Genomic DNA, 26,730 nt, shown 5'->3' on the forward strand with positions numbered 1-26,730 from the left:
ACGTCAGACGGTATATTGGCACTCATGCATTCTACACACGAACTCCAATAGTCGTTCTGTTTCCACTTTTCCAATGAATTTAAAAAGTCTGTTGGAATGTTGTCCATCTCTCTGTCTTACTTGATCTTAAGTCTTCCAAAGCTCTTTTAAATTCTGGTTATAATATTGGGTCCCTTATCCCTTCTATAGCGACTCCTGTTTCTTCTTCTACCTCGTCACCAGACCACTCATCCTCCTCACAGAGGTCGTCATGTACACTTTCCACATATACGCTCTCTCCTGTGCATTTAACAGTAGGATCTTCACTGCACTCTTAATGTTAGCACCCTGTCTTTTAATTTCACCATAAGTTGTTTCGACTTTTCTATATGCTGAGTAGGTCCATCATTTCTTTTTTGATTTCTTCACATTTTCCGTGCGGCCATTCCGCCTTGGATTCCCTGCAGATCTTATTTATTTCATTACAAAGTGCCTTGAATATCTGTATACCTGAATTTTCGTGAACATTTTTATACTTCCTTCATTTATCGATCAGCTGAAGTATTTCTTCTGTTATCCATGGTTCCTTCACAGCTACCTTCTTTGTACCTAAATTTTTCATTCCAACTTCTACGATTGCCATCTTTAGAGATGTCCATTCTGCTCAAGTGAACTGCCTTCTGAGATGTTCCTTATTACAGTATCAATAACCATAGAGAACTTCAAGCATATCTCTTCGTTTATTAGTACTTCAGTATCCCACTTCTTTGTGCATTGATTTCTCCTATGCAGTCTCTTAAACTTCGGCCTACTCTTACTAGATAGTAAATTGTGATGATTTTATATGTGCTCCTTGACTGAGCACTTTAACCGACGCGAAATTTAACCGACAGGAAGAAGATGCTGTGACATGCAAATGATTAGCTTTTCAGAGCATTCACACAAGGTTGGCACACGCGGGGACACCTACAACTTGCTGACATGAGGAACGTTTCCAACCGATTTCTCATACACAAACAGCAGTTGACCGGCGTTGCCTGGTGAAACGTTGTTATGATGCCTCGTGTAAGGAGGGGAAATGCATACCATCACGTCTCCGACTTTGATAAAGGTCGGATGGTAGCCTATCGCGATTGCGATTTATCGTATTGCGACATTTCTGGTCGCGATACGGTCGAGATGCAATGACTGTTAGCAGAATATGGAATCGGTGGGTTCAGGAGGGTAATACGGAACGCCGTGCTGGATCCCAACGGCCTCGTGTCAATAGCAGTCGAGATGACAGGCATCTTATCCACACGGTTGTAACGGATCGTGCAGCCACGTCCCGATCCCTGAGTCAACAGATGGGAACGTTTGCAAGACAACAACTGTCTGCACGAACAGTTCGAAGACGTTTGCAGCAGCATGGACTATCAGCTCGAAGACCATGGCTTCGGTTACGGTTGCCGCTGCATCACAGACAGGAGTTCCTGAGATGGTGTACTCAACGACGAACCTGGGTGCACGAATGGCAAAACGTAACTTTTTCGGATGATGGTTCAAATGGCTCTGAGCACTATGCGACTTAACTTCTGAGTCAGTCGCCTAGAACTTAGAATTAAACCTAACTAACCTAAGGACGTCACACACATCCATGCTCGAGGCAGGATTCGAACCAGCGACCGTAGTGGTTGCTCGGTTCCAGACTGCAGCTCCTAGAACCGCACGGACACTCCGGCCGGCTTTTCGGATGAGTCGAGGTTCTGTTTACAGCATCATGATGGTCGCATCCGTGTTTGACAACATCGCGGTGAACTCACAATGGAAGCGTGTATTCGTCATCGCCATACTGGCGTATCACCCGGCGTGATGGTATGGGGTGCCATTCGTTGAACGTGTCGGTCACCTCGGCACCTTGAACAGTGGATGTTACATTTCAGATGTGTTACGACCCGTGGCTGTACCCTTCATTCGATCCATGCGAAATCCCTACATTTCAGCAGGGAAATGCACGACCGCATGTTGCAGGTCCTGTACGGGCGTTTCTGGATACAGAAAATGCTCGACTGCTGCCCTGGCCAGCACATTCTCCAGATCTCTCACCAATTGAAAACGTCTGGTCAATGGTGGCCGAGCAACTGGCTCGTCAAAATACGCCAGTCACTACTCTTGATGAACTGTGGTATCGTATTGAAACTGCATGGGCAGCTGTACCTGTACACGCCATCCAAGCTCTGTTTGACTCAATGCCCAGGCGTATCAAGGCCTTTATTACGACCAGAGGTGGTTGTTCTGGGTACTGATTTCTCAGGATCTATGCACCTGAATTGCGTAAAATGTAATTACATGTCAGTTCTAGTATAATATATTTGTCCAATGAATACCCGCTTATCATCTGCATTTCTTCTTGGTGTAGCAATTTTAATGGACAGTAGTGTAGTAACCATTTTCCCAGGGCGGTAGTAAAGTCCTCAACTTCCTGTATACCTAAATCAAATTATTTTCATAAACCTTTCTAGTAAGTATCCAATTGAGTCCTATAATCAGAAAAAAATCGTTGGGGATCGATGCTAGATTTCTGTGTATAAAATCCTAGTCGGCGTGGTTTGCCCTTGCCCTTCGTCTCACTGTTACAGAGTGTCGTGTGAGTCTGTTTCGGGTGGATGTCTATGATGTGTGTTTGTATAGCGTGCTGTTGAGTCTGAAGGGAAGGGTGAGGCAAGGATTATTCCTCTTGCAGCGCCGATTGTCGCTTCAACTATCTATTTTCTCAAGAGGTTTGTTGTAAATAATCAACTCAATTCAAAAGGAACAATGAAGTACATATTACAATACCAGAAGGAAAATTCGCTATCATTAATTCACATTTAGATTGTCTTAAGCACAATGCCGCAACTAAATGTTTTTGATAACTTACCCAGTGATTCAAAATGTCTGACAGACAGCAAAGCAATATTTGAAAACGAACTCAAAAAGTGTCACCTCGTAGCAACTTATAGTGCGTAGAAGAATTCCCATTATTGTAATGTGTAACGAGTAGCGGATAGTAATTACTAATTCACATGTGTATATTTAATAAAACAATAAAAAAATTATCAATGATTTGCATATAGTCATATTTACAAATTATTTTTGCGACATGGGTGTTAAATGACTCGTTCTACATCATTACGATTTACCGTGAAATCATATGTGGAACTTGAAACTAACCAACTAACTAGTACCACGATTCGAAACAGCTAACTCTCAGTCGCGTGCCAGCACGCCAAAGTTGTTTGATGAATTCAACTACAGGATCATGTGGTGCCAACCTAACACCAAGAGAGGTAAAAAAAATTAACGACACCTAAAATAGACAACAACTTGTCTATAAAAAACAGTAAATATGCCATCAATTCGAAGATTTCTTTCATTACGTCAGTTCTTTACTGTGCATAGTTCTTCTGTTGGAGGTGATGTGCACTTGTTTTTTTGTGAGTGTTAGTCGGACTTACCTTGTTGTAGAGGACTAAGAGTTTGACGTCTAACTCGGCATATTTCACACTGAAAAACGTTGCCAGAGACGAAAGAAGCAAGATGAGGTAGATATAAATTCCAGGAGTGGCTATGGATCGCACCCAGAGCTTGGCATCCGTTGTGTGACGCTCAACAACTTATTTACTGCGGTATTACATATTATAGGACTAAATTAAAAAATAGCGGAGGAGGGAGATGCTCTGTCTCCGCTACTTTTTAATTTAGTCGTAGAGTATATTGTACGAATGTCAGCAGATAATTCAGAGGGTGAGGAGTTAAATGGAAATATTAAGATATTAGGGTATGCAGATGATCTAAACATCATTAGCGATAGGAAAGAATCTGTAACAGCAAATACGAATGCGATAATCAAGGCTAGTGAAGATGTAGGTCTAAGGATAAGTGAAGACAAAACTAAATTTTTACTATTAAAAACAGTCTTGATCACGATTTATTTATCAAGGTGACCGGTTTCGACCACTACTGTGGTCATCTTCAGACCATTGAGTAGGAACCTCTTTCTGTTGGAGAATCACTACTACTAGTGATTCTCCAACAGAAAGAGGTTCCTACTCAATGGTCTGAAGATGACCACAGTAGTGGTCGAAACCGGTCACCTTGATAAATAAATCGTGATCAAGACTGTTCTTAATAGTAAATATTTGTAAGACATTGATCACTGCCACTCCCATAATGTATTCAAAAGTAACAAAACTAAATACCTGGTTACTACTAGAATGCCAACAAAGTAGATCAGGAAATGTTAAGAGTTGGAGACATGCAGTTCGAAAAAGTGAACACATTTAAGTATCTAGGCGTGGACATCACTTCGAGAAATGAGACTGAATCCGAACTGAAGAAGAGATTGCAGGCGGGAAATGCGTGCTACTTCTCACTGAATAGATTACTTTTATCACGGATATTGTCTAGGAATTAAAAGATTAGAATATACAAAACTCTTATTATACCAGTTATGCTGTATGGGTGTGAGACTTGGTCTCTCACTGAGCAAAATGAAAAGCCGTTTCGAGTATTTGAAAACAAAATTTTGAGAAAAATTTTCAGAGCAAAATGGGATGATATTAGCGGAGAGTGGCGAAAACTGCATAAGGAGGAGGGCCACGAACTCCATTCAAGCCCTGACATAATCAGTATTATTAAATCACGTAGGCTGCGATGGGCGGGGCACGTAGCTCGAATGGATGAGGGCAGGGCAACGCGCAGAGTACTGGTAAGGCACTCAGAGGGAAAACGTCCTGTGGGGAGACCGAGGCGTAGATGGGAGGACAATGTGAAGGCTGATTTGAGGAGCCTAGGTATTGAAGGTGACTGTAAGGAAATAGCCCAAGAGAGGGACAGATGGCGAAAATACTTTGCTGCGGTAATGGACTCTCGAGTCCGGTATGACCAGTGAGTGAGTGAGTGATTACTTATCGATATCACACCACGGGCTTCGTAACAACGGAATTACAATGGGTGAATACCTTGGTTGTTAATGAGATGTCATAAGTACTCATCTTCACTCTGAAAAAAAGAAACATACATTTGTTTCTACAATGTAAACTCCAGGATGGAACATCAACAATGTAGGAAATGTTTCATTGCTACTTACCCTAAAGAAGACATGTTAAATTCCAGACAATTAAAAGACACTTACGCATTAGCTTTCGGCCACATCCTTTGTCAGAAAAAGAAAGAGGAATGCACACCATTCATTCACACAAGCAAGCAAATCTCTCACACCCACGACCGCCGAATCCGGCAGCTCCGACCAGCATTCTGAATTGAGGTGGGTGGGGCAAGAGATGTCAGTGACTGTTTGAGGATTCACAGTTTCCTTAAAATTGGCGCACAACCAGAGTCTGCTGAAGGACCTCCTTAGAATACCAAGAGGGGACGCCCACTGACTGGCAGAATTGGGTCTACGATCCGATTGTCTTGCGAAGCAGTAAGTTCCTGAGCCACCTGTTGTCGAAGAACCTGAGGAACAGGACGAGCTCTAACGAAACGTGGTAGTGTATTGTCTTTCATTGTGCCATGGGCAACAAGATTATTGGAGTTGCTTCAGGAAACAAATCCCGAATTCTGCACATAACTTTGCAACGTTGTCCCCAGGATCAGAGGAAGAAAGTACTTTGTCCTGAATGCTTAACCCAAAGAAATGAAAAGAGTCCAGATCAAAAATAATAGGACTGTCTCGGAAGGAAAGCGCTGTCAATGTTACTGCCTTTGTCAAATTTCGTAAAGTTGTAGGAAGGCTGCAAGTGTTAAATACATGACTGTCTTGGCCGTCATACGCTGTCAGCCTATCGTGCTATGTGCCCAACTTTGTTTGGCCAAAGAATTTGTAAATGCTATGGCTTAGCAAAGTCACTAAAACTCCAGTGTCAAGTTACGAACGAACTGATTGTCCAGCAATTGTCAGAGACACAAAAAGTTTGTTGTCTTCACGTAGCACTGCATACGAGTTGGGAGCCTCTCCTGAACGGCTATTACAATGTTTTGCACTAATGACCCAGTGGCTCTTTGAAGACATGCTATACACTGTTTGTGACTTAGATGTGTGTGAAGGGGTACAGAAGGGGTGCCACACGTTCCTGCCGCAAAAAAGCAAGTCGCTTCACATTAGGGGCGAGATCGGCGAGTATGTGCCGTATTACAGCGAGGGCACGCCTTCACACGTTATGTCGGCCATGAAACGTGTTGACGCAGTTGCTGTGACTGTGGCCGGCTGGGACGCTACTTGCAAGCGGGGCCTGTTTGTCGGGCTATCCACAGAAAAAAATGGGCTGCTGACTTTTCGCCGGAATCCTGATAGTCAACAACCTGTTGTAAGTAAGGGTCTGAGAATTTAAGAATCTGTTCCCGAATTCGAGAGTCAGCTACATTGTGATGGCATCATGAACCATGGTATCACTGTAATATTTGCCATAGTCGCGTTTGAAACTACATTGTCTAGTAAGGACTTGCATACCGTCACGCACTGATGGTATGTCTGTCCTTGTTGCTTACGCAACCTAAGGAATTTGTAATGGACAGTTGGCTCTTGTACTCTGTCCTCATAATACTTCTTAAGCGCCTGCAAGAGGTCTTTAGACGGCACTAGTTCAAGCAGGGAGCTCAGCACCAGTCTCACTTTGGGCTTCCGACTCCTCGTTGCCGCTTGCTTCCAATCCCCACCCTCGTTATTGTTCGCTTATCTACACTACATGATGATGGTGAGGAGGTTTTGGAGGAAAGGACATGGTATCGCATATCGATAGCACCCTATGTGTGTCATGGCGATGGAATAGCAAGTTTCTATGAGACGCTGGTAGCCTTTGTGCGGGATCTGGTGGAACCAGTGGAGCATACCAGCTGACCCACACCTGCAGCAGCTCTGTACTTCGAGCACCTGCTACCGTAACGTAGGAAGACCAGCGACAGTGACTCAGCCCACTGGCGTTTGGAGGCATTTTCAACGTGATGCTATGAGACGCTGCCTGGTCACATCTCTGTCTTCAGTGTTCGTGCTTTAGCGCAGAAAGACATATCCTTGTGAGCATTGCGGTAGCTGAACTCTACTTCTTGCTGTAAATTTGTAACAAATCTTCGTTTGCTTGGAGAATTATAAATAAAGTAAATCTTCTGTTTGTTGTGTTAACTTGTTCGCTTATCACTTCTACTCCTGTCCAGCTCTCCTACGACAACAGTTGCTGCACCACTCTGTAGCCCACCTCTTCTTACCGTTGTGAACGAAATTATACACAGCAGTTCCAGAGATGGAGAAGATGTTGATAACATTCGTTATTCAAGATCTACAGTCATAGACGGCAGGAAATGTTGCATGAACAGGAAAACGAATTTTTCAAGAAAAGAAAAGCTTATTGCAGTAAGAAATTAACACTTTTGTTTGGCAGCAGAAACGAATAAAAGTTTGCAGGCAACGAGGAGAGAATTAGATGCAAGGAGAAGACATAGATCTTTATAAATTGTCATGATAATGAGTAGTAAAAATATTCGGAGTCTTTCAGGACTTTACTGCAATTACATTCGTTGCGAAAAATTTTGTACTGGCGTTCCATCTAAACCGACACGTTTGTGGCATACATGCCGATGTCGCAAGCAGAAGATAAAGCAACAGAGAATATATGTGATGGTACTGAAAGTGTAATTGTGTATTAAAGGGAAATGAAAATCTATTAACCATGGAAGATAGGAATACGGTTGCTGGGCAAGGTGTGCAAGAAAGAATTACCTGAGAATATGGGCTTAGTAGTTGGAGCGAGAGAGAAGAAAGAGTAATTGAGTTTTGCAATATGATTCAGTTAGTAATAGCGAACACATTGTTCAAGAATAATTACAGTAGGAGAGAGTATATCTGGAAAAGGCCTGGACACATGGGAAGGTTCGAACTGGATGACATTATGGCCAGACAGTGATCCCGAAACAGATACTGGGTTTCATGGTGTACCAAGGAACAAATGTAGATTCAGATCAAATTTAGAATGATGAAGAGCAGACTGAAGTTCAAGAGAACCATACAGAAAATTCACTGTGGAAGGAAGTGAGATACTGAAGCACTGAGGAATTGTGAGACGCTTTTAAATTTCACGGAGGATATGAGTACTGCGATAAAAAATACCACAGTAGACAATCACGGATGTTGGACAGTCAGACATAGGCACAGGGCAGGCAACTCCGAAGAAACCGTGAAGAAGAAACACTTGAACTGATCAATGAAAGGAGGTAGCACAAAAATGTTCGCTGAAAGGAATACAGCGACATGAATCAACTATAAATGAAATAAATTGGAAGCGCAGGTCAGCCAAGGCAAAATGGTTGTAATAAAGTCTGAAGGAATCGAAAAAGAAATGATCGTCGGAAGGACTGACTCACAATATAGAAACGTTAGACAAACTTCCTGCGACATTAAAAGCAAGGCTGATAAAATTTGGAGAGCTGTGGAATTATGCTGTTAAAAGAAGATGGAATAGCGGATACGTGTAAAGAGTAAATTGAAGGTCTGTATGAGATGGAGCACTTGTCCGATGACTCGATACAAGAAGAAACTGGAGTTGAAAGAAATAAGGGATCGAGTATTACAGTCAGAATTTAACAGAGCTCTGGAAGACTTGATATCAAATCAAAAAGAAGGGATTTCTAAAATCTTCGAGGGAAATGGCAACCAAATGACTATTCATGTTGGTGTACAGAATCTATGAGAATGGCAACGCACCATCAGACTTCCGCAAATATTATCTACACCATGACGAAGACGGCAAGTATAGATAGGTGAGAGAGCTATCGCACATTCAGAGTGACATCTCGTTTATCCAAGCTACTGATAAGAATTATGTGCAGAAGAATGGATAAGAAAATCGAGGATCTGTTAGAAGATGATCAGTTTGGCTTTAGGGAAGGTAAAGGCAGCAGAGATGGAATTCTGACTTTGCGCTTGATAATGGAAGCAAGGCGGAAGAAAAATCAAGGCATTGTCATAGGATATCTCGACCTGGAAAAAGCGTTCGACAGTGTGAAATGGTGCAAGATGATCTAAATCCTGAGAAAATTGGTGTAAGCCACAGGGAGAGACGGGTAATGTAAAATATGTACAAGAAACAAGGGGGAATAATAAGAATGAGAGACCAAGAACGAAGTGCTGGGATTAAAAAGGGTGTAAGACAGGGATTTAGTCTTTCACCACTACTGTTCAATCTGTACGTTGAAGCAGCAAGGACGGAAATAAAAGAAAGGTTCAAGAGTGGGATTCAAATTCAGGGTGAAAGGATATCAGTGAAAAGAGTCACCAAAGACTTTGCTATCCTGACTGAAAGTGAAGAAGAATTATGGGAGCTGTTGAAAGGATGAATAGGCTAATGAGAACAGAATATGAACTGAGTGCAAATCGAAGAGAGACGAAAGAAGTAGCCGAAATGAGAATGGTGCCCTCGAAGTAGACAAGTTCTAGAAATTCTGCTATCTTTTGAAGCAAAATAACCATGACGGACAAAGCAAGGAGGACATAAAAATGAGAGTAGCACAAAGAAAGAGAGCATTCCTGAGCAAGAGAAGTTTATTGGTAACTAACAAGGTCTTAATCTGAGGAGGAAATTTCTGACATGTTCGCTTGGAGCACAGCGTTGCATGATAGTGAATCACGGGCAGTGTGTAAAGCGGAACAGAAGAGAACTGAAATGTTTGAGATGTGGTGCTCCAGCAGAGTGTTGAAAATCAGGTGGACTGATAAGGTAAGGAATGAGGAGATTCTCTGTACAATCGGCGTGCAAAGGAACGTATGGAAAACACTGAGAAGCAGAAGGGACACGATGGCAGGAGATGTTTTCAGGCATCAGTGAGCAATCTCCTTGGTATTAGAGGGAACTGTAGAGGCTAAAAACTGTAGGGAACGGCAGCTACTGCAATATATCCAACAAATACACTACTGACCATTAAAATTGCTACACCACGAAGATGACGTGCTACAGACACGAAATTTAACCGACAGGAAGAACATGCTTTGATTTCCAAATGATTAGCTTTTCAGAGCATTCACACAAGGTTGGCGCACGTGGGGACACCTACAACTTGCTGACATGAGGAACGTTTCCAACCGATTTCTCATACACAAACAGCAGTTGACCGGCGTTGCCTGGTGAAACGTTGTTATGATGCCTCGTGTAAGGAGGGGAAATGCGTACCATCACGTTTCCGACTTTGATAAAGGTCGGATGGTAGCCTATCGCGATTGCGGTTTGTCGTCTCGCGACACTGCTGCTCCCTTTGCTCGAGATACAATGACTGTTAGCAGAATATGGAATCGGTGGGTACAGGAGGGTAATACGGAACGTCGTGCTGGATCCCAACAGCCTCGTATCACTAGCAGTCGAGATGACAGGCATCTTATGCGCATGGCTGTAACGGATGGTGCAGCCACGCCTCGATCCCTGAGATAACAGATTTGGCAAGACAACAACCATCTGCACGAACAGTTCGACGACGTTTGCAGCAGCATGGACTATCAGCTCGCGGACCATGGCTGCGGTTACCCTTGACGCTGCATCACAGACAGGAGCGCTTGCGATGGTGTACTCAACGACGAACCTGGGTGCACGAATGGCAAAACGTCATTTTTTCGGATGAATCCAGGTTCTGTTTACAGCATCATGATGGTCGCATCCGTGTCTGGCGACATCGCGGTGAACGCAGATTGGAAGCGTGTATTCGTCATCGCCATACTGGCGTATCAACCGGCGTGATTGTATGGGGTGCCATTGGTTACACGTCTCTGGCATTTCTTGTTCGCATTGACGGCACTTTGAACAGTGGACGTTACTTTTAAGATGTGTTTTGACCCGTGGCTCTACCCTTAATTCGATCCCTGCGAAACCATATATTTCAGCAGGATAATGCACGACCGCATATTGCAGGTCCTGTACGGGCCTTTCTGGATACAGAAAATGTTCTACTACTGTCCTGGCCAGCACGTTCTCTACATCTCTCATCAATTGAAAACGTCTGGTCAATGGTGGCCGAGCAACTGGCTCGTCACAATACGCCAGTCACTACTCTTGATGAACTGTGGTATCGTGTTGAAGCTGCATGGGCAGCTGTACCTGTACACGCCATCCAAGCTCTGTTTGACTCAATGCCCAGGCGTATCAAGGCCGTTCTTACGGTCAGAGGTGGTTGTTCTGGGTAATGATTTCTCAGGATCTATGCACCCAAATTGCGTGAAAATGTAATCACATATCAGTTCTAGTATAATATATTTGTCCAATGAATACCCGTTTATCATCTGGATTTCTTCTTGGTGTAGCACTTTTAATGGCCAGTAGTGTAATTGAGGATGTTGGATGCATGTGCTAAGTGCTTTCTTTGAAATGAAGAGATTGTCACAGGAGAAGGTGGCGGGCCGCATCAAAGCAGTCAGAAAACAGACGACTCAAAAAAAATAAATAAATAAATGAATATAAATAAATAAATGTGAACTGAATTTTATCAGAGCGACGAATTGTCCCAATGAGCACCGTATTCGGTGCATGAGTCGTGGAAAGACATCAGAAGGACAAAGTATTTCATTGTAATCGTTGTCGGAGAACATGAAAAAGATAATACGATGATTTCAAAGTGTTCCGGAAGCGTTTGTAGCAAAGTGGACACTCCGTCACGGTGTGTGGAGGAAATAAAGTTCCATTCAACAAATATCAAACAAGCGGCAGTATAGAGAGAGAGAGAGAGAGAGAGAAATAGAGACAGATGCCGGGAGCACAATTCAGCGCATTCCATTACAGCGGTCGCCGGTGCAGAACGCGCGACATCTGCATACATATAGTGGCGCGGCATGGCGGAGTCTCCATTGCTGGTACGAGGGCCGCCTGCGCGCTACGAGCGAGGAACGACACAAAGGAAACAGCGTCGTACAAGCCCTGAGATTCTCCTACAGGCAAACACAGTCTGCTCTCGTACATAAAGAGAACTGTTGTCGTCACGAGACTGCAAGGCAGCGCACGGATTCTGTGCGGTGTTCTTTTAGCGAAGGCAACGCTTACGGGGTCGGTGTACAGGCTGTCAGCTGCCCCTACCGATGTCGTTTTATGTAACCCGCATCAAGTCCTGGCGTTCAAAAACCGCTTCCGACATTTTCATATTCTTTCGTACGTTGCGCGCAAACTGGTAGTCCTACAAATAAATGGAAAGGACATTTTAGAAGAAAAATTGTTTTTGTTAAATTGTGTACTTGGATACGTTTTCGATAGAGGCCGCAGTTTTCGAGTTATTCAGGAAAAAAACTTGCAAAAGTGACCTTCAAACACACCCCCACTTCCACACGCAGTCCCACGGGTCACGGTTTCTCGTATGTTGTGCACAGCATCTACATCTACATCTACATTCATACTCCGCAAGCCACCTGACGGTGTGTGGCGGAGGGTACCTTGAGTACCTCTATCGGTTCTCCCTTCTATTCCAGTCTCGTATTGTTCGTGGAAAAAAAGATTGTCGGTTTGCCTCAGTGTGGGATCTAATCTCTCTGATTTTATCCTCATGGTATCTTCGCGAGAATACGTAGGAGCGAGCAATGTACTGCTTGACTCCTCGGTGAAGGTATGTTCTCGAAACTTCAACAAAAGCTCGTACCGAGCTACTGAGCGTCTTTCCTGCAGAGTCTTCCACTGGAGTTTATCTGTCATCTCCGTAACTCTTTCGCGATTACTAAAAGATTCTGTAACGAAGCGCGCTGCTCTCCGTTGGATCTTCCCTATCTCTTCTATCAACCCTATCTGGTACGGATCCCACACCGGTGAGCAATATTCAACAAGTGTACTGTAACCTGCTTCCTTTGTTTTCGGATTGCATTTCCTTAGGATTCTTCCAAAAAATCTCAGTCTGGCATCTGCTTTACCGACGATTAATTTTATATGGTCATTCCATTTTAAATCACTCCTAATGCGTACTCCCAGATAATTTATGGAATTCACTGCTTCCAGTTGCTGACCTGCTATATTGTAGCTAAATGATAAAGAATCTTTATTTCTATGTATTCGCAGCACACTATACTTGTCTACATTGAGATTCAGTTGCCATTCCCTGCACCATGCGTCAGTTCGTTGCATATCCTCCTGCATTTCAGTACAATTTTCTATTGTTACAACCTCTCGATATACTACAGCATCATCCGCAAAAAGCCTCAGTGAACTTCCGATGTTATCCACAAGGTCATTTATGTCTATTGTGAATAGCAACGGTCCTACGACACTCCCCTGCGGCACACCTGAAATCACTCTTACTTCGGAAGACTTCTCTCCATTGAGAATGACATGCTGCGTTCTGTTATCTAGGAACTCTTCAATTCAATCACCCAATTGGTCTGATAGTCGATATGCTCTTACTTTGTTCATTAAACGACTGTGGGGAACTGTATCAAACGCCTTGCAGAAGTCAAGAAACACGGCATCTACCTGTGAACCCGTGTCTATGGACCTCTGAGTCGCGCGGACGAATAGGGCGAGCTGGGTTTCACACGATCGTCTTTTTTCGAAACACATGCTGATTCCTACAGAACAGATTTCTAGTCTCCAGAAAAGTCATTATACTCGACATAATACGTGTTCCAAAATTCTACAACTGATGGACGTTAGAGATATAGGTCAATAGTTCTGCTCATCTGTTCGTCGTCCCTTCTTGAAAACGGGGATGACCTGTGCCCTTTTCCAATCTTTTTGAACGCCACGCTCTTCTAGAGACCTACGGTAAACCGCTGCCAGAAGGGGGGCAAGTTCGTCTTCTCTGTGTAAAACTCAACCCTACCATTGAAAAAAAAAAGAAAAAAGAAAATTAATCTGTGACGTTTTAGTTTACCACATTGGACCTGTTATGGTCATTGTGACTTTTAACAGTATAAAATACACAATTCCGTCGTATTCGAAGGGCCTTCTGACTACGAACCTACCATACTTGTAAGGGTTAAGTTTGGATCGAATTATCCACGTAATTAGTTTTAGTGTAACCTTTACAAAACTCGCTTTTCTTCCATTACCCTCTTGGGTACCGTTAAGTTAATAATGCGAACGAAATTACCCACTAAGCTGGTCGCGTAACAGTCGAATCAATAGAGATTAAAAAAATGTCGAATAGCGGAAGTAGTTCGTATAGTTGGAAATATTTGTGCACTGTTAAGGGGGAGAAATTTCTGAGAATGTACGTTGGAGCACAGCATTCTGTCGTACTGCGTGGACTATGACAAAACCGGAAAAGAAGTGACTAGAAGTTTTTGATATGCGGTAAAATGAAAATGCCGTGTGATTAGGGCCTCCCGTCGGGTAGACCGTTCGCCTGGTGCAGGTCTTTCGAGTTGACGCCACTTCGGCGACTTGCCTGTCGATGGGGACGAAATGATGAGGATAAGGACAACACAACACCCAGTCCCTGAGCGGAGAAAATCTCCGACCCAGCCGGCAATCGAACCTGGCCCGTTAGGTATGACATTCCGTCGCGCTGACCACTCAGCTAACAGGGACGAACTTATATGCGGTGCTACAGAAGAATATTGAAAATTAGGTGGGCCGATAAGGTAAGGAATGACAAGGTTTTCCGGAGAATCGGCGAAGAATGGAATTTACGGAAAACACTGACAAGATGAAGGAACAGGATGGCAGAACATGTGTTAAGACATCACAGGGTAACATTTTGCGTCTTTTTTTAATAACTCAAATAGCATTGCCTCCAGCGTAAACGTATCCCAGTACTAAAAGTAACTACGTTAAATTTCATACAGAAAGTTCCTGTTCAGTTTTTTTCTATAGGACTAATACGTAGCTTGCGTGTAGCGAGCGAGAGTATAGGAATATCTTGTTCGTGGTTTTTGAAGGCCAGTTCTAACGTTGCGTGGTGCCTAAAACGACATCGGTAACGACAAGTGAAACACTTTGTAAGAGCGACCAGATCAAGACCATGACACATTACGCCTTTTACGAAACAGCGTCAGAGTTTCATTAACCTAAAAATGGTTTGATGTGTTATACGATTTGTGATCAAAAAGCAATGGGAACTTTTTATAAGTTTCCGGGAATTTGCACCCCATTTTCAAATTTCTTTTACCTTTCTGGTACAGATGTTCCTGATGTATATATGTTTGCATTATCAGCTATTTCGATTATTTAGTTTATTGTTGACAGTCGACAATGTTATTCACGTTTTGCAGCGCTCGGCGAATTTTTACTTTCGAGAAATATGAATCAAAGAATTTTCATAAAATTTTGCTTGGAAAGTGGAATAAAGTACAGCACTGCATCCGAAACACTGACAGTGGCTTTTGGCGAATCTGCTATGAATAAGACAAGAGTGGTATAATGTTACAAAGAGGGTCGAGAAGACGAAGATGACGACCGCCCTGGATGCCCGAATAGATCAATTACAGACGGCATTCCAGAAGAAGTAACGAAGACGGTGCTGGGAAATCGTCGAATCACCATCAGAGGGGTTGCTGACGAAGTCGCCGTACCCTTTCGCTCATGCCGAACAATCTTTCCGGATGTTTTGGGCATGAAACGTGCATAAGTAAAGTTTCTTCCGAAATTGTTGAATTTCTACCAAAAACGACGTCGCGCAGACAGCTCTCGGGAATTGCTGAATGAAGTCGACAACGATCCAGAATTTTTAAAGAAGGTTCTAACAGGTGACGAAACGTGTATATCAGGGTAAGACGTCGAAACCAAGGGCCAGTAGTCCCAGTGGAAAAAAATTCCACAAGTTCGATCACATGTGAAGGTTCTTTTCACTGTTTTCTTCGATTACTGGTTCCAACCTTATGGTCATACGCACAATAAGGAATACTACGTAGAAGTTATACGCCATTTGCGTGAAGGTATCCTAAGAAAACGGCCAGAATTGTTGCAAAATCACTCTGGAAACTACATCTCGATCATACCCTCTCTCACACCTTAATGTTTGTTTACGATTTTTTGGCGAAAGACATAACCATTATGTTGCCTCAGCCATCGTATACACCGGGCATAGCCCCTCCTGTGACTTCTTTCTGCTCCCGAGAGATGAATCATGAAAGGACGGTCGTTTTACCACCAATGATGAGATTAAAATAGAATCTCTGAAGGAGCTGAACATCACAACGAAAAATGCTTCCAAGGTTGGAAAAACTCTGGCATGAGTGCATCATATCTGAGGGGGATTATTTTGAGGGGAGCAAAGTTGATGTTGATGAATAAATATCGATTCTTTAAGAAAAACTCAGTTACATTTTGATCACACTTTGTATATATGACGATAAGTACCTAAAACCTTCATGAGCAACGACAAAAAACCCTAATTATTTTACAGAAAACCGGCTTTTCAAGCATCCCATTCTTTATGGCATTATATTTTATAAACTATATGTTGTATAATGGCAACGGCCTTGCCACAGTGGATACACCGGTTCCCGTGCGATCACCGAAGTTAAGCACTGTCGGGTGTGGCCGGCACTTGGATGGGTGACCATCCAGCCGCCATGCGCTGTTGCCATTTTTCGGGGTGCACTCAGCCTCGTGATGCCAATTGAGGAGCTCCTCGACCGAATAGTAGCGGCTCCGGTCAAAGAAAACCGTCATAACGACCGGGAGAGCGGTGTGCTGACCCCATGCCCCTCCTATCCGCATCCTCACCTGAGGATGATACGGCGGTCGGATGGTCCCGATGGGTCGCTTGCGGCCTGTAGACGGAGTAAAAATATGTTGTATAATGATTTAGTAATTCACGTTCACCCAATGGAAGATGGGGATAACGTCCGTAAAATGTTTATCGAATAGAGGTAAGGGAGCAACACATTAAAACGTCATGCCTGGTGCAGAACTTATACTGAATGGATAGCAAAAATGTAGTAATCGATAAACTTTTTTTCATTTTTGTTACGTTGTGGGCGGCGGGTGTGTCAACGATAAAATCTTTCGAAATGATTTAAAATTTTGTGTAAAGATTGTTGCAAATCGCACAGTGCTCTCATTTTCAAGTAGTGGATGAGTGTAGACTGAGTAAGTTAACCGTCGTTAGCTATGCTGCCGCAAAACTTACACACAGTTTCCAGCTTTAATACTTCACTTATTGTGTTGAAGTTTTAACGTAACATTATGTTTATAATAGGCAACGGCCTTGCCGCAGTGGATACACGGGTTCCCGTGAGATCACCGACGTTAAGCAATGTCGGGCGTGGCCGGCAGTTGGATGGGTGACCATCCAGCCGCCATGTGCTGTTGCCATTTTTTGGGGTGCACTCAGCCTCGTGATGCCAATTGAGGAGCTACTCGACCGAATAGTAGCGGCTCCGGTCAAAGAAAACCATCATAACGACCTCCTATCCTCATCCTCAACTGAGGATGACACGGCGGTCGGATGGTCCCGATGGGACATTTGTGGCCTGAAGACGGTGTGAGTGATGTTTTTAATGAGTACATTATGATACATTTTTAAATTCGGTTACCATTGTATGAAATACTCATAATGAACGTTTTCTTGTCCTTGGAAGTCATTATGTAGACATCCTGCAAGTGGGATTTGCTGACCATTTTCGCCTTTTACTAATATAGATGTGGACTGAGAATAAATTCTAAAACGATGACTAATAAAAAGCAGCAGAAATGGGAATAGCGAGAAGCTTAAAGTCAAAATTTGCGATCAAGATGTAGACGAAGGTAAAGGATTCTGCTACCTTGGAAGCAAAGCAACCCATGACGAACAAAGCGAGAAGGATATAAAAAGCAGACCATCACAGTCAAAATAGGGATTCTTGGTCAAGAGAAGTGTGAAACTACTACTCGGAGACGAAGATTCGCGCAGGTGAGGAATTCGTGGCGGCCCGCGTCATGCCTATCAGAAGACTGCTGATTCTAAAAATATAAATTATGTATATATATGGTTTCTAATGTAACAAATTTTACCTTGCCACTGTTTGGAAAAGTTGCCTGTCATGCATGGTATATTACTTGCTGTGATGTACCTCCAGAATCCTGAACTAGAAATACTGATAGTTCTTCTTTTTCTTGTTCCTTGCCTTAATCCGCTAGCTGCGTGGTCAGCATTTTGATGCTGACGTTGGGGTAGTTCTAGTGGTTGTTATTGCTTAGACAGCTATGGGATTAAAAGGGCTCCAGAAACCCACTATTCGCGCATATGTAAGTAGTAGGGTGTTTGATGCCCTTTAGATATTCTTACGCCGTTTCGAATATTTTCTTGTGGAGTGAAGACCATTTTTAGCTTCCATTTAGCTGTTTATGCGTTTGTGGGATAACAGGTTAAGATATACAAGTAAGTAAAAGATTGGGGGCAGGGGCGTCACAAGACAGCCAGTGCAATTCACTAGTCCCTGTGAGCTGCAGGCAGCACAGATTAGTGATGACTTCCCGCTGCCGCCTCAAACTTTACAATCTCACGCCTTACAGCCAATTTTGGTTGGAAAACGATTTTTCTGCGAACGCAATAGAGTTATAGACTGTGGACGCCTAATAGAGAGGTTTTTTAAACAAATAATTCAATTGGTTGAACTGAAAATGTGTGTTGTGTGCTTCATAAAGCTATTGAAGCAAGAAGTGTGTATGAATCTTTTAGATTGGCATCTGTGTTGAAAACTACTGCATTAGACTACATCTGACTGAGCAGTTTTATTTTAGGCGAGCTGAAGACTTTGGCCAAGAGTGCTGATGAAGCTCACAGGTGCCACCGCAAGTCTAGCAAGACGCAGCCGATAGAAGTTGTGTGGAATGCCGCCGGTTCTAGTCCGAAAGTGAACGGCAGACGACTCCAGTGGATGGTCGATATCTATGGCAGACGCCTGTTAGGCGAAAACTGGTTGTCTACCGCGAAGATATAACCGACGCCCACTTCGCCGCGCTAAAATATGCTGCACACGCGAGTAAAGGTCCGTCCGCCACTGATCCGAGTTTGTCCGCGAGACGGGAAGGACAGGAAGGTAGTCGTACATTTGTGAGCCCCACGTATCATAGTTCCATACTTTATGTAGTTGTCTCACGAACCGCAGCTACACTATCTGATCAAGAGCTTTCGGATACTCCCGTGCAACGCGAAACAGGCCACTAAATGTCACGAGAGGTGAATCTGCCACTCGAGGAGTATTGCGTTACCGGTGGAGAAGCAGTAACAGCAGAATCGATAGGCCACAAAAGCTCCGTGTTAGCGTACGTGGACTAGTCACTGGTTGACACGTGAGTAACGAATCTATCAGGGGCATTTCAGCCCTGTTAAAGCTGTCCAGGTCGACTGATGGTGATGTGATTGTGAAATGGAAAAGCGAAGGAACAACGACAGATGAACCAACAGGAGGCAGATCTCATGGACTGACTGACCCACAGCATCGCCGCCCATCACGGATAGCGATTATAAAAAGTTGCATGAAATCAGTGGAAAACACCACTAGTGAATTCCAAAGTGCTAGCAGTAGTCCAGCTAGCACAATGACAGTTCGTAGATAGTGAAGATGCACAGGCTACAATGGTCGAGCTGCTCGTAAGATACACAATTCTGTAGCTAATACTAAACGACGCTCTAGGTGCTGTGAAGAGGTCGCCAGAGGGCACTGGATGACTGGAAACGAGTGATTTGGAGTGATGATTTAAGCTACTGGGTTTGCATTTGGATATTGACTGGAGAATGTGAACTGCTATTATGTGTAGTGCCAACAGTGAAGTACGGAGGCGTTGGTGTTACAGGATGGCGATCTTTTTGTGGTTATCGTGTGACACCCTCATGACGCGTAATAATGCGAACACATTTTAAGGTATTGTATACTGCATAGAGGAGAGGAACAATCTGCAGACGACGACTGTATCAGTATGACAATGCACCGTGTTATAATTCAGCATCTGCGAACAATGGTCTATGGAGAATAATATTCCTGAAATGAAGTGAGCCCAACGTTAATAACATCTTTCGGCTCTAGTAGGTCTTTGACAGTGCTCCAGACCGCACCCCCAACATCACTACCGTCTCTGATTTCGGCTCTTGAGGAAGATTGGGCCGCCCTTCCTACATAAAGTTTCAGACACGTCACTGAAAGTGTCCTGAGCAGATTTCGTCGTAAAAACGAAGGATGCAACACCCCTTATAAATTTCCACTAATATGTGCCAGGATACGTTTGATGAAAGGTGGTGCATGTGTTACATATAGCTAATTTACGATTTTTCTTCTTTCTTTCTGGTTAGGAGCCTTCTAGGGAGCACATTCTAAAAATGGCCTTAAGCACTATGGGACTTAACATCTGAGGTCATCAGTCCCCTAGATTTAGAACTACTTAAACCTAACTAACCTAAGGACATCACACACATCCATTCCCCAGGCAGGATTCGAACCTGCGACCGTAGCAGCAGCGCGGTTCCGGACTCAAGCGCCTAGAACCGCTCGGCCACAGCGGCAGGCGGAGTACATTCGAAATCAGTTCACCATCAGTCATTGTTCCTTCCTTCCCTTCGGTATTCCTTCATTGTTTCACTATGTTTCTTTTTCAGTTCTCCAGACTAATTGAGGCTGTTATCTTTATCTTCCTTCCCTCGAAGAATTCCATTTTTTAATACATTCCCCTGCCGTCTTCTCATTTTTCTGCTTCTTTTCTGGTCTTGTATCTTTCCTCATTTTTCATGATCTCTTTCTAATTTACATAATATCATTTATCAGTTACAAAAATATTACTATCTGCAAAATCTTTAATCATTAGAATAAATGACTTGGGTGTCCATACAACAGAATTGTAACTAAACCTCATCGTACCTCTAATTTATATCCACAAATTTGGTTTCTTTAATACATCACAATTTATTGTAGCTAGCTTTATATTATAACTAGCTCTAAATCATTTAACGCAAATTAATTAACATATTTCCATAGCACACTGAGATTAAAGCAAATCAGTAATAAACTCACTCTTAACGAGAATATCATGGTTACCGATCTCTGTGTTTCTTATTAATCTGAGACGAACAGAGTATTGATAGGTGGACGTTTACTCAAATACGTTAATGTATTCCATTGCTAGAAGATGTATAGGTGTTGTACTATTATTGAGAAAGTAATGCTGTATGTGCGGTATGCATATGCTTATGCGACTCAAGAGGTCTGGAGCATCTGTTTATCAGCAATGACTATAGCTGGTCATTAGCAACTTAAATCACAACCAAAGTCTTCAGGGACCTCCCAGCAAAGGATTCATTTTACCACCAATCGAATTATTTGCCCAGAACTTTCGTAGTTTTGAACCAAACTCTTGCCATGATATGTATTGTATTGTTTCGGGATAGTTAGATGGCCAATAGCCATAGCAAAATTTGCAGACTCCATGTTCTTATATAAATATACAGCGCCTTGCAGCTCGCACCAATCTCAGGAACTTGAAGTTGACTACAAGTTGTGTTTCGCTGCATAGGACATACTTCAGATTTTTCACACTTACTGTAACGACCAGTATGGTTCCTCACGCCTGTCTTCAGCAACACACTGTAAATATAGTGACAGGAGGGACGCAGGCTACAATTGTAATGGTTTAGCCCTCCTGTTATTTGTGCTTAATGTTACGTGCACCTCTGTCTTTGGATTATCTGGAGCCGCAGTGTAAGGTGTAGTACATGCTGGGAGTACGTACTGTCTTTATCGTTTTGCACAAAAAGAAGAAGAAGAAGAAGAGAAAGAGAGAGAAGAGGGAGGTTGAAGGCTAGAGAAATACTATAGAACACTTGTTTCGTTATATACCAAGGACAGAACTGACGTTAATGGCCACCTACGATGAACCAATCACCATATGCGGTATGATACAAGATCACGTCTTGAGACATTGCGGAGAAATGAGAAATTTAAGCGAGGTCACGACCACTCCGTTCAGTGATCAGAAACTATACGCTGTCACGCCTCCTTGCCCTCCTGGGAATAACCAATTGATGAATAGTTATTGTATCATCGTACTACCGGGATTCCATCCATCTAGCCCCGGATCGGACGCCACCCCTCCCCTCCCCCTCATTTGCACCATGCACAAGCGAAATCGGTTACTAAAGTAGGTCCTCCTTTTTGGTAATAAATTCATATAATCGAGTAGTCATTTAATTGTACACATTATCGGTAAGTGCCACATCTACAAAGAAAGCAGTGAGAACAAATACATCTTATTCTCTCCTGTAATTATAATGCATTTTTTGCAGTTTATAGTACTATAGGCATAGCTCGGTAAACTCTAGCCACAGGCTTCTTGCTAATTTTTGCCAGATTATGGTATAATCATCAACTGTTTATGCTACCAAATATGAAAGGAATTTACAGTGCCCGAAGTGGAACACATGTAAATTGTATGAGTCGAAAGTTAATAAGAACTAAAGAAAGGCAATATTGACGCAGAACATACAACAGCTGTGTATGAGAGTACACATTTGACTGAGAGATTTTAAATTAAAGTCTCTTAAATAAAACAAAAAAAAATCGTCATGAAGAAGATGCTGAGTGTTACTTCCTGACTCATAAATCGACGTTAGTCTTTATTTATATATATCTAATTGCCAGTTTAGATCCCTTGCCTCTAAATTTAGCCCACAATACTCGTGAGCTCTACTTGTTAGAACTTACTCTCACATTAGTGGAAAGTATGTATTAGAAATACACTATTAAACGAAATTCACTGAGTTAAAATGATATATTTATCATCAGTACTTGAAATACAGACAATGAGTTTTAGCCGAGATATTTAAAATAGTGATATCTTTGGCAGCAGTGTTCAGTCTTTATTTTAACAACTAGCTTTACCTCGAATCTTCCTAACGTACCAATATAACATACGTAATAGGTTCTCTAATACACAGTATTTATTTGTCTTTTTCACTTTAATCAGCGTGCATTGTGACTCTCTGCTGCAAAGTTAGGCTTTGAGTCTTTGAGTGGTGCAATGGGGCATACAAAGCGGCACGTTGCGTGCCAAGTTCAGATACAGAGGTCCGATTCCTGTTGCACAGAATTTGGATGATACAGCACAAAAATCTTAACAGGAAGTTACAACCTCATATTTGTTAATGTGGATTTGCCGATCTTTCGTACATCACGCTAAACATAAAGATAAACGTCTGTGTCACTAAGGAATAAATAAGACATGTCCCTTTTTCAGTTTCATCTTTCTTCTAGTTACATCTTATTACTCAGAGCCCACCTGAATGCAACACCTGGAATGCATTTGTCACCGCAACAAATGTCTTGTGTCTCCGTGGTCTCTTCATTTCCCACCTGTTAGAGCCGATAATACCGGTGAGAGAAATTCGATCGAAAAGGCGTGCTGAGCGAACCTTATTTACATTCCGAAATTTTTCTTTGTTCAGTTCTTGTGAGAATCGAAAATGACTATTCTTTCTTTCAATAATTACTGGGTGCACTAACGGATTTCTTCGGAGAACCAGGTGGGCGAAGTGTCACTGTTAATGAACCCATTTTGTTGCGGAATGTGTAAAGAATAAGCAGAGCATTACTTCTCCTACGATCTAAAACCACAGTTTCAAATCATAAAAAGTGTATAATTAGATAAATGGGAATCGTATCCTTGTCATTTGTTACACAAACCGTCATTGTCAATGTATGATGCTAATTGCAGGGCTAAGTCACAGAAATCGTATAGGTATACAGACAGAATGTTTCACACCAGCACGACTATCGATGATGTTTTTGAAATAGCTAAGGTGCGTAATAAAAAATTGGAAAAATACAAATGTCCAGTGTGACTGGCGCAAGAACGTGATATCAGAATTACTATTATCATCACTCAGAGTATTAAAGTAAATGTATGAGACAAGAGATTCTAAATATGATCTTCTCTGCCGACACGAATTGTCTTCAGAAGACGAAAAACTAGCAACTGAGACAGATTATGTAGTTTGTTTATTACTGTCGTTGTTGAAAGCAACAGCTCGGTTCAATAAGAGAGACTTTCACGTAGCGTTTCCTTAATGTTCAAATACGATGTAAACAGAAAATACGGTGTTACATTTGTCAGTGTGTGTTACTTTACGCCCTGACCCGACTAAATAATGCAAGGTAAATAAAGCCGCGTGGAGTACATTCGTGCACATATACAGTTCCGCGCTACTGTTGTATTTATTGTCTGGCTCTGCAGTGTGTCATCACTGCATCTCGAACGGTTCATTCGCTGCCTGAAAATGTAAAAAATTGTGTCCCGCTGCAAGTGTTCTCGTTTCGAAGCCCATCTCTGAACTCCACACAACTCCACTACGATGTACAGCATTCAGCTGAAAAGTGAGTGAAAAAAAAAAAGATACTTAACAGTAACGATGCAGCCATGCTAATGAACGGTTATTGTAGAAACGTTTGAAGTTTATCGTCGTGAATAAAGGAAGCATTTAGGCCTAAGCCCTTTGAAAATGAGTAGCATGTGAGAGGAGCGAAAACGAACACATGACGTGTCCTAGATCAATCAAATCAATTAGAAGAATATTGTAATCGCTCACTGAATTGAGTCTATCAAAAGAATAAATGGGCTTTATGAGGGAATCGGTGTACGCAAAGGGTAACAACATTCAAATAAATGTACAAGTCGTGAAGTAGTCTACCGAGCGTGGAGATCTGAGATGAAAGAATCATAACACGTCCGTCTCTTATCATATGAGTGAACAAAACACACAACAGTTATTTCGCACCAGGTCAGGACACGCAGCAACAAGTACTGTTAGACGCTGTTAAAACTAACACGAAGCCGGGATTTTAAGGGAACAGTGACAAGCGACTCTGCAAGTTTTTAATGCTTTTCGTATCGATTAGCAATAGTACAGAAATAAGGCGGAGGTGAAATTTTAACGTTTCGACTGTATGTGTTACCTCAGAAGCAAAAAAGCCACATGCTTGTTGGAGGAAACAAGAAGGTTTGCGCTTGAAAAGGTTTCCTGGAACCCTAAGAGGCTGGAAATAAAAGAGTCTACGGAGATCTAAAACCCGGCCCACATAAAAAACGAATGCATTGTGTAATGTAATAGGTGATCTCAGTCGGTGTAGTAAAGAAGTACATGTTATTTGTAAAGGAAAACGTCTTTCTTCTGGCAGGAATGATGATTATCACAGCATGAATAGCGTTAGGTGTTTACTTGTGACAGGTTAAAACTGTGGTCCAGCACACTGATTCAAACCTGAACTTATCTTTACAAGGGCTATAATCGTTTACTACCCAAGGTCTCGACACACATGTCATTTTCCAACACCAATTTGCAGCCTTCCAGTACCTTGTTAATACTTTACCCACTGAAATTGTTTAATGAGGCAAGTGTGCAGGTTTGAGTCGCACTCTGGTTAACAATTGTTAGCTACGAGGAACTTTGTAGAAAGTATTTTCTCCGCTCGAGTTTTAAAGATTCCTCCTGAAATTTATTAGCCTCTTATTTTTGCACGGTTCTGATAACGTGCATTACTTAACTTACGAAGGCAGACGAAGCAAAGGGAACATAAGCGAAAACTTAGTATACACCAAAGACGACGGAAACCTGGTTAAAAAATACAGATTTCTTTTATTCAAACATTAGACCTTCGAAATGATTAAAACTGTAAAATTATAAGTTTTCTGCATAGCAGAGTCTTTGAAGAGAAGGAAAGGTAAAGAGTGTAGAGAACTGAACCATTTTCGTGTACAATAACGAAATGGTAAACAGACGAGGTATGGAACGGTGTCTGTGTCGAACTCCCCCAAAATGAAAGGAGGCGGTTTGATGACATACGCAGAAGCATCAATAACAGCTACTGAACATGTAGAAAATGAACTCTGAAAATTGTTAACAGGTGCAAGTACTGGAATACACGTTATCTATTATTTGCGAAGATGTGAGGGGAATAAAAAATTACCATGAGGAAATGAAAGAAGTGGAAGATAGTGTCAGAAAGGTGTGGAGGATATTGAATAAACAGTATGAAATGCGAGGTAGAAGTTCTTGTTCTCTTCTGACACTCTTCTAAATAAACCAGTTTAAGAAGAGTAAGGCTCCTGAGGCCAGAGCATAGCAGTGCAGAACATAGAGAGAGCAAAACACTTTGCGGGCGCCCGCCCCTACCTGCGACTGCGAGGGCGGCGAGCAACGCGAGCTGTAGCAGCAGCAGCGGCGGCAGCAGCGCCGGACGGCGGAGACTCGCCGCGTGCGGCATGGCTTCGCGCCGACGACTGGCGGTGCCGCCGTCCCGACGCCACGCCGGGCGACGCCGCCGCCGCCGCCGGCACGCATGCTCCCTCCCCCTCCACCGGCACCGACGCGAGCGTCCGCTCGCCACGCGCCACTCCCCGTCGGAAGCACGGAGCACCCTGCCCAACAACCCCTTCAAACAACACTGGCGCCTCCTCTTCAGTAAATACGTGAACGATGATTCTACAATTTTTCAACATTGTACGTACATTGGGGTAACGAAAGTCACGGTATAGCGATATGCACATATGTAGATGCGGGTAGTATCGCGTACACAAGGCAGAAAAGGGCGGAACTGCCATTTGCACTCAGGTGATTCATGGGAGAAGGTTTCCGACGTGATTTATGGCCGCACGGCGGGAATTAACATATCTTGAACGCAGAGTGGTAGTTTGTGCTAGACCCATGTGAGTCGTGGGAAAAATCGCCCTCCGTTTCTGGCGGTGGCGCCGCTGTGGCAATCGCAGCTTTGGTGTCTCCCTCTGGTGGGAAAGGAGAAGGGTTGCCTGTTCACGTGCATTTAAGGGGCGCTATAAGCTCACCAGTCGGTCAGTCTCTCGTCCCCAGCTTGCTAGTCTG

The 26,730-nt window shown here is 42.9% G+C and overlaps 1 protein-coding gene and 1 pseudogene across 1 annotated transcript in view; one reads left to right on the forward strand and one right to left on the reverse strand.

Moving 5' to 3' along the window:
* LOC126260320 (uncharacterized) overlaps positions 1-26,116 on the reverse strand; it is a 392,453-nt gene extending 366,337 nt beyond the window's left edge. Inside the window, exon 1 of the mRNA XM_049957644.1 lies at positions 26,026-26,116. Coding sequence (XP_049813601.1) covers positions 26,026-26,116 — 91 coding nt within the window. The remainder of the gene's footprint in view (positions 1-26,025) is intronic.
* On the forward strand, positions 16,357-16,473 carry LOC126261469 (5S ribosomal RNA; annotated as a pseudogene).
* Positions 26,117-26,730: the final 614 nt, after the last annotated feature.

Source organism: Schistocerca nitens, chromosome 5 (genome assembly GCF_023898315.1).
Source record: "Schistocerca nitens isolate TAMUIC-IGC-003100 chromosome 5, iqSchNite1.1, whole genome shotgun sequence".
Lineage (NCBI taxonomy): Eukaryota > Metazoa > Arthropoda > Insecta > Orthoptera > Acrididae > Schistocerca > Schistocerca nitens.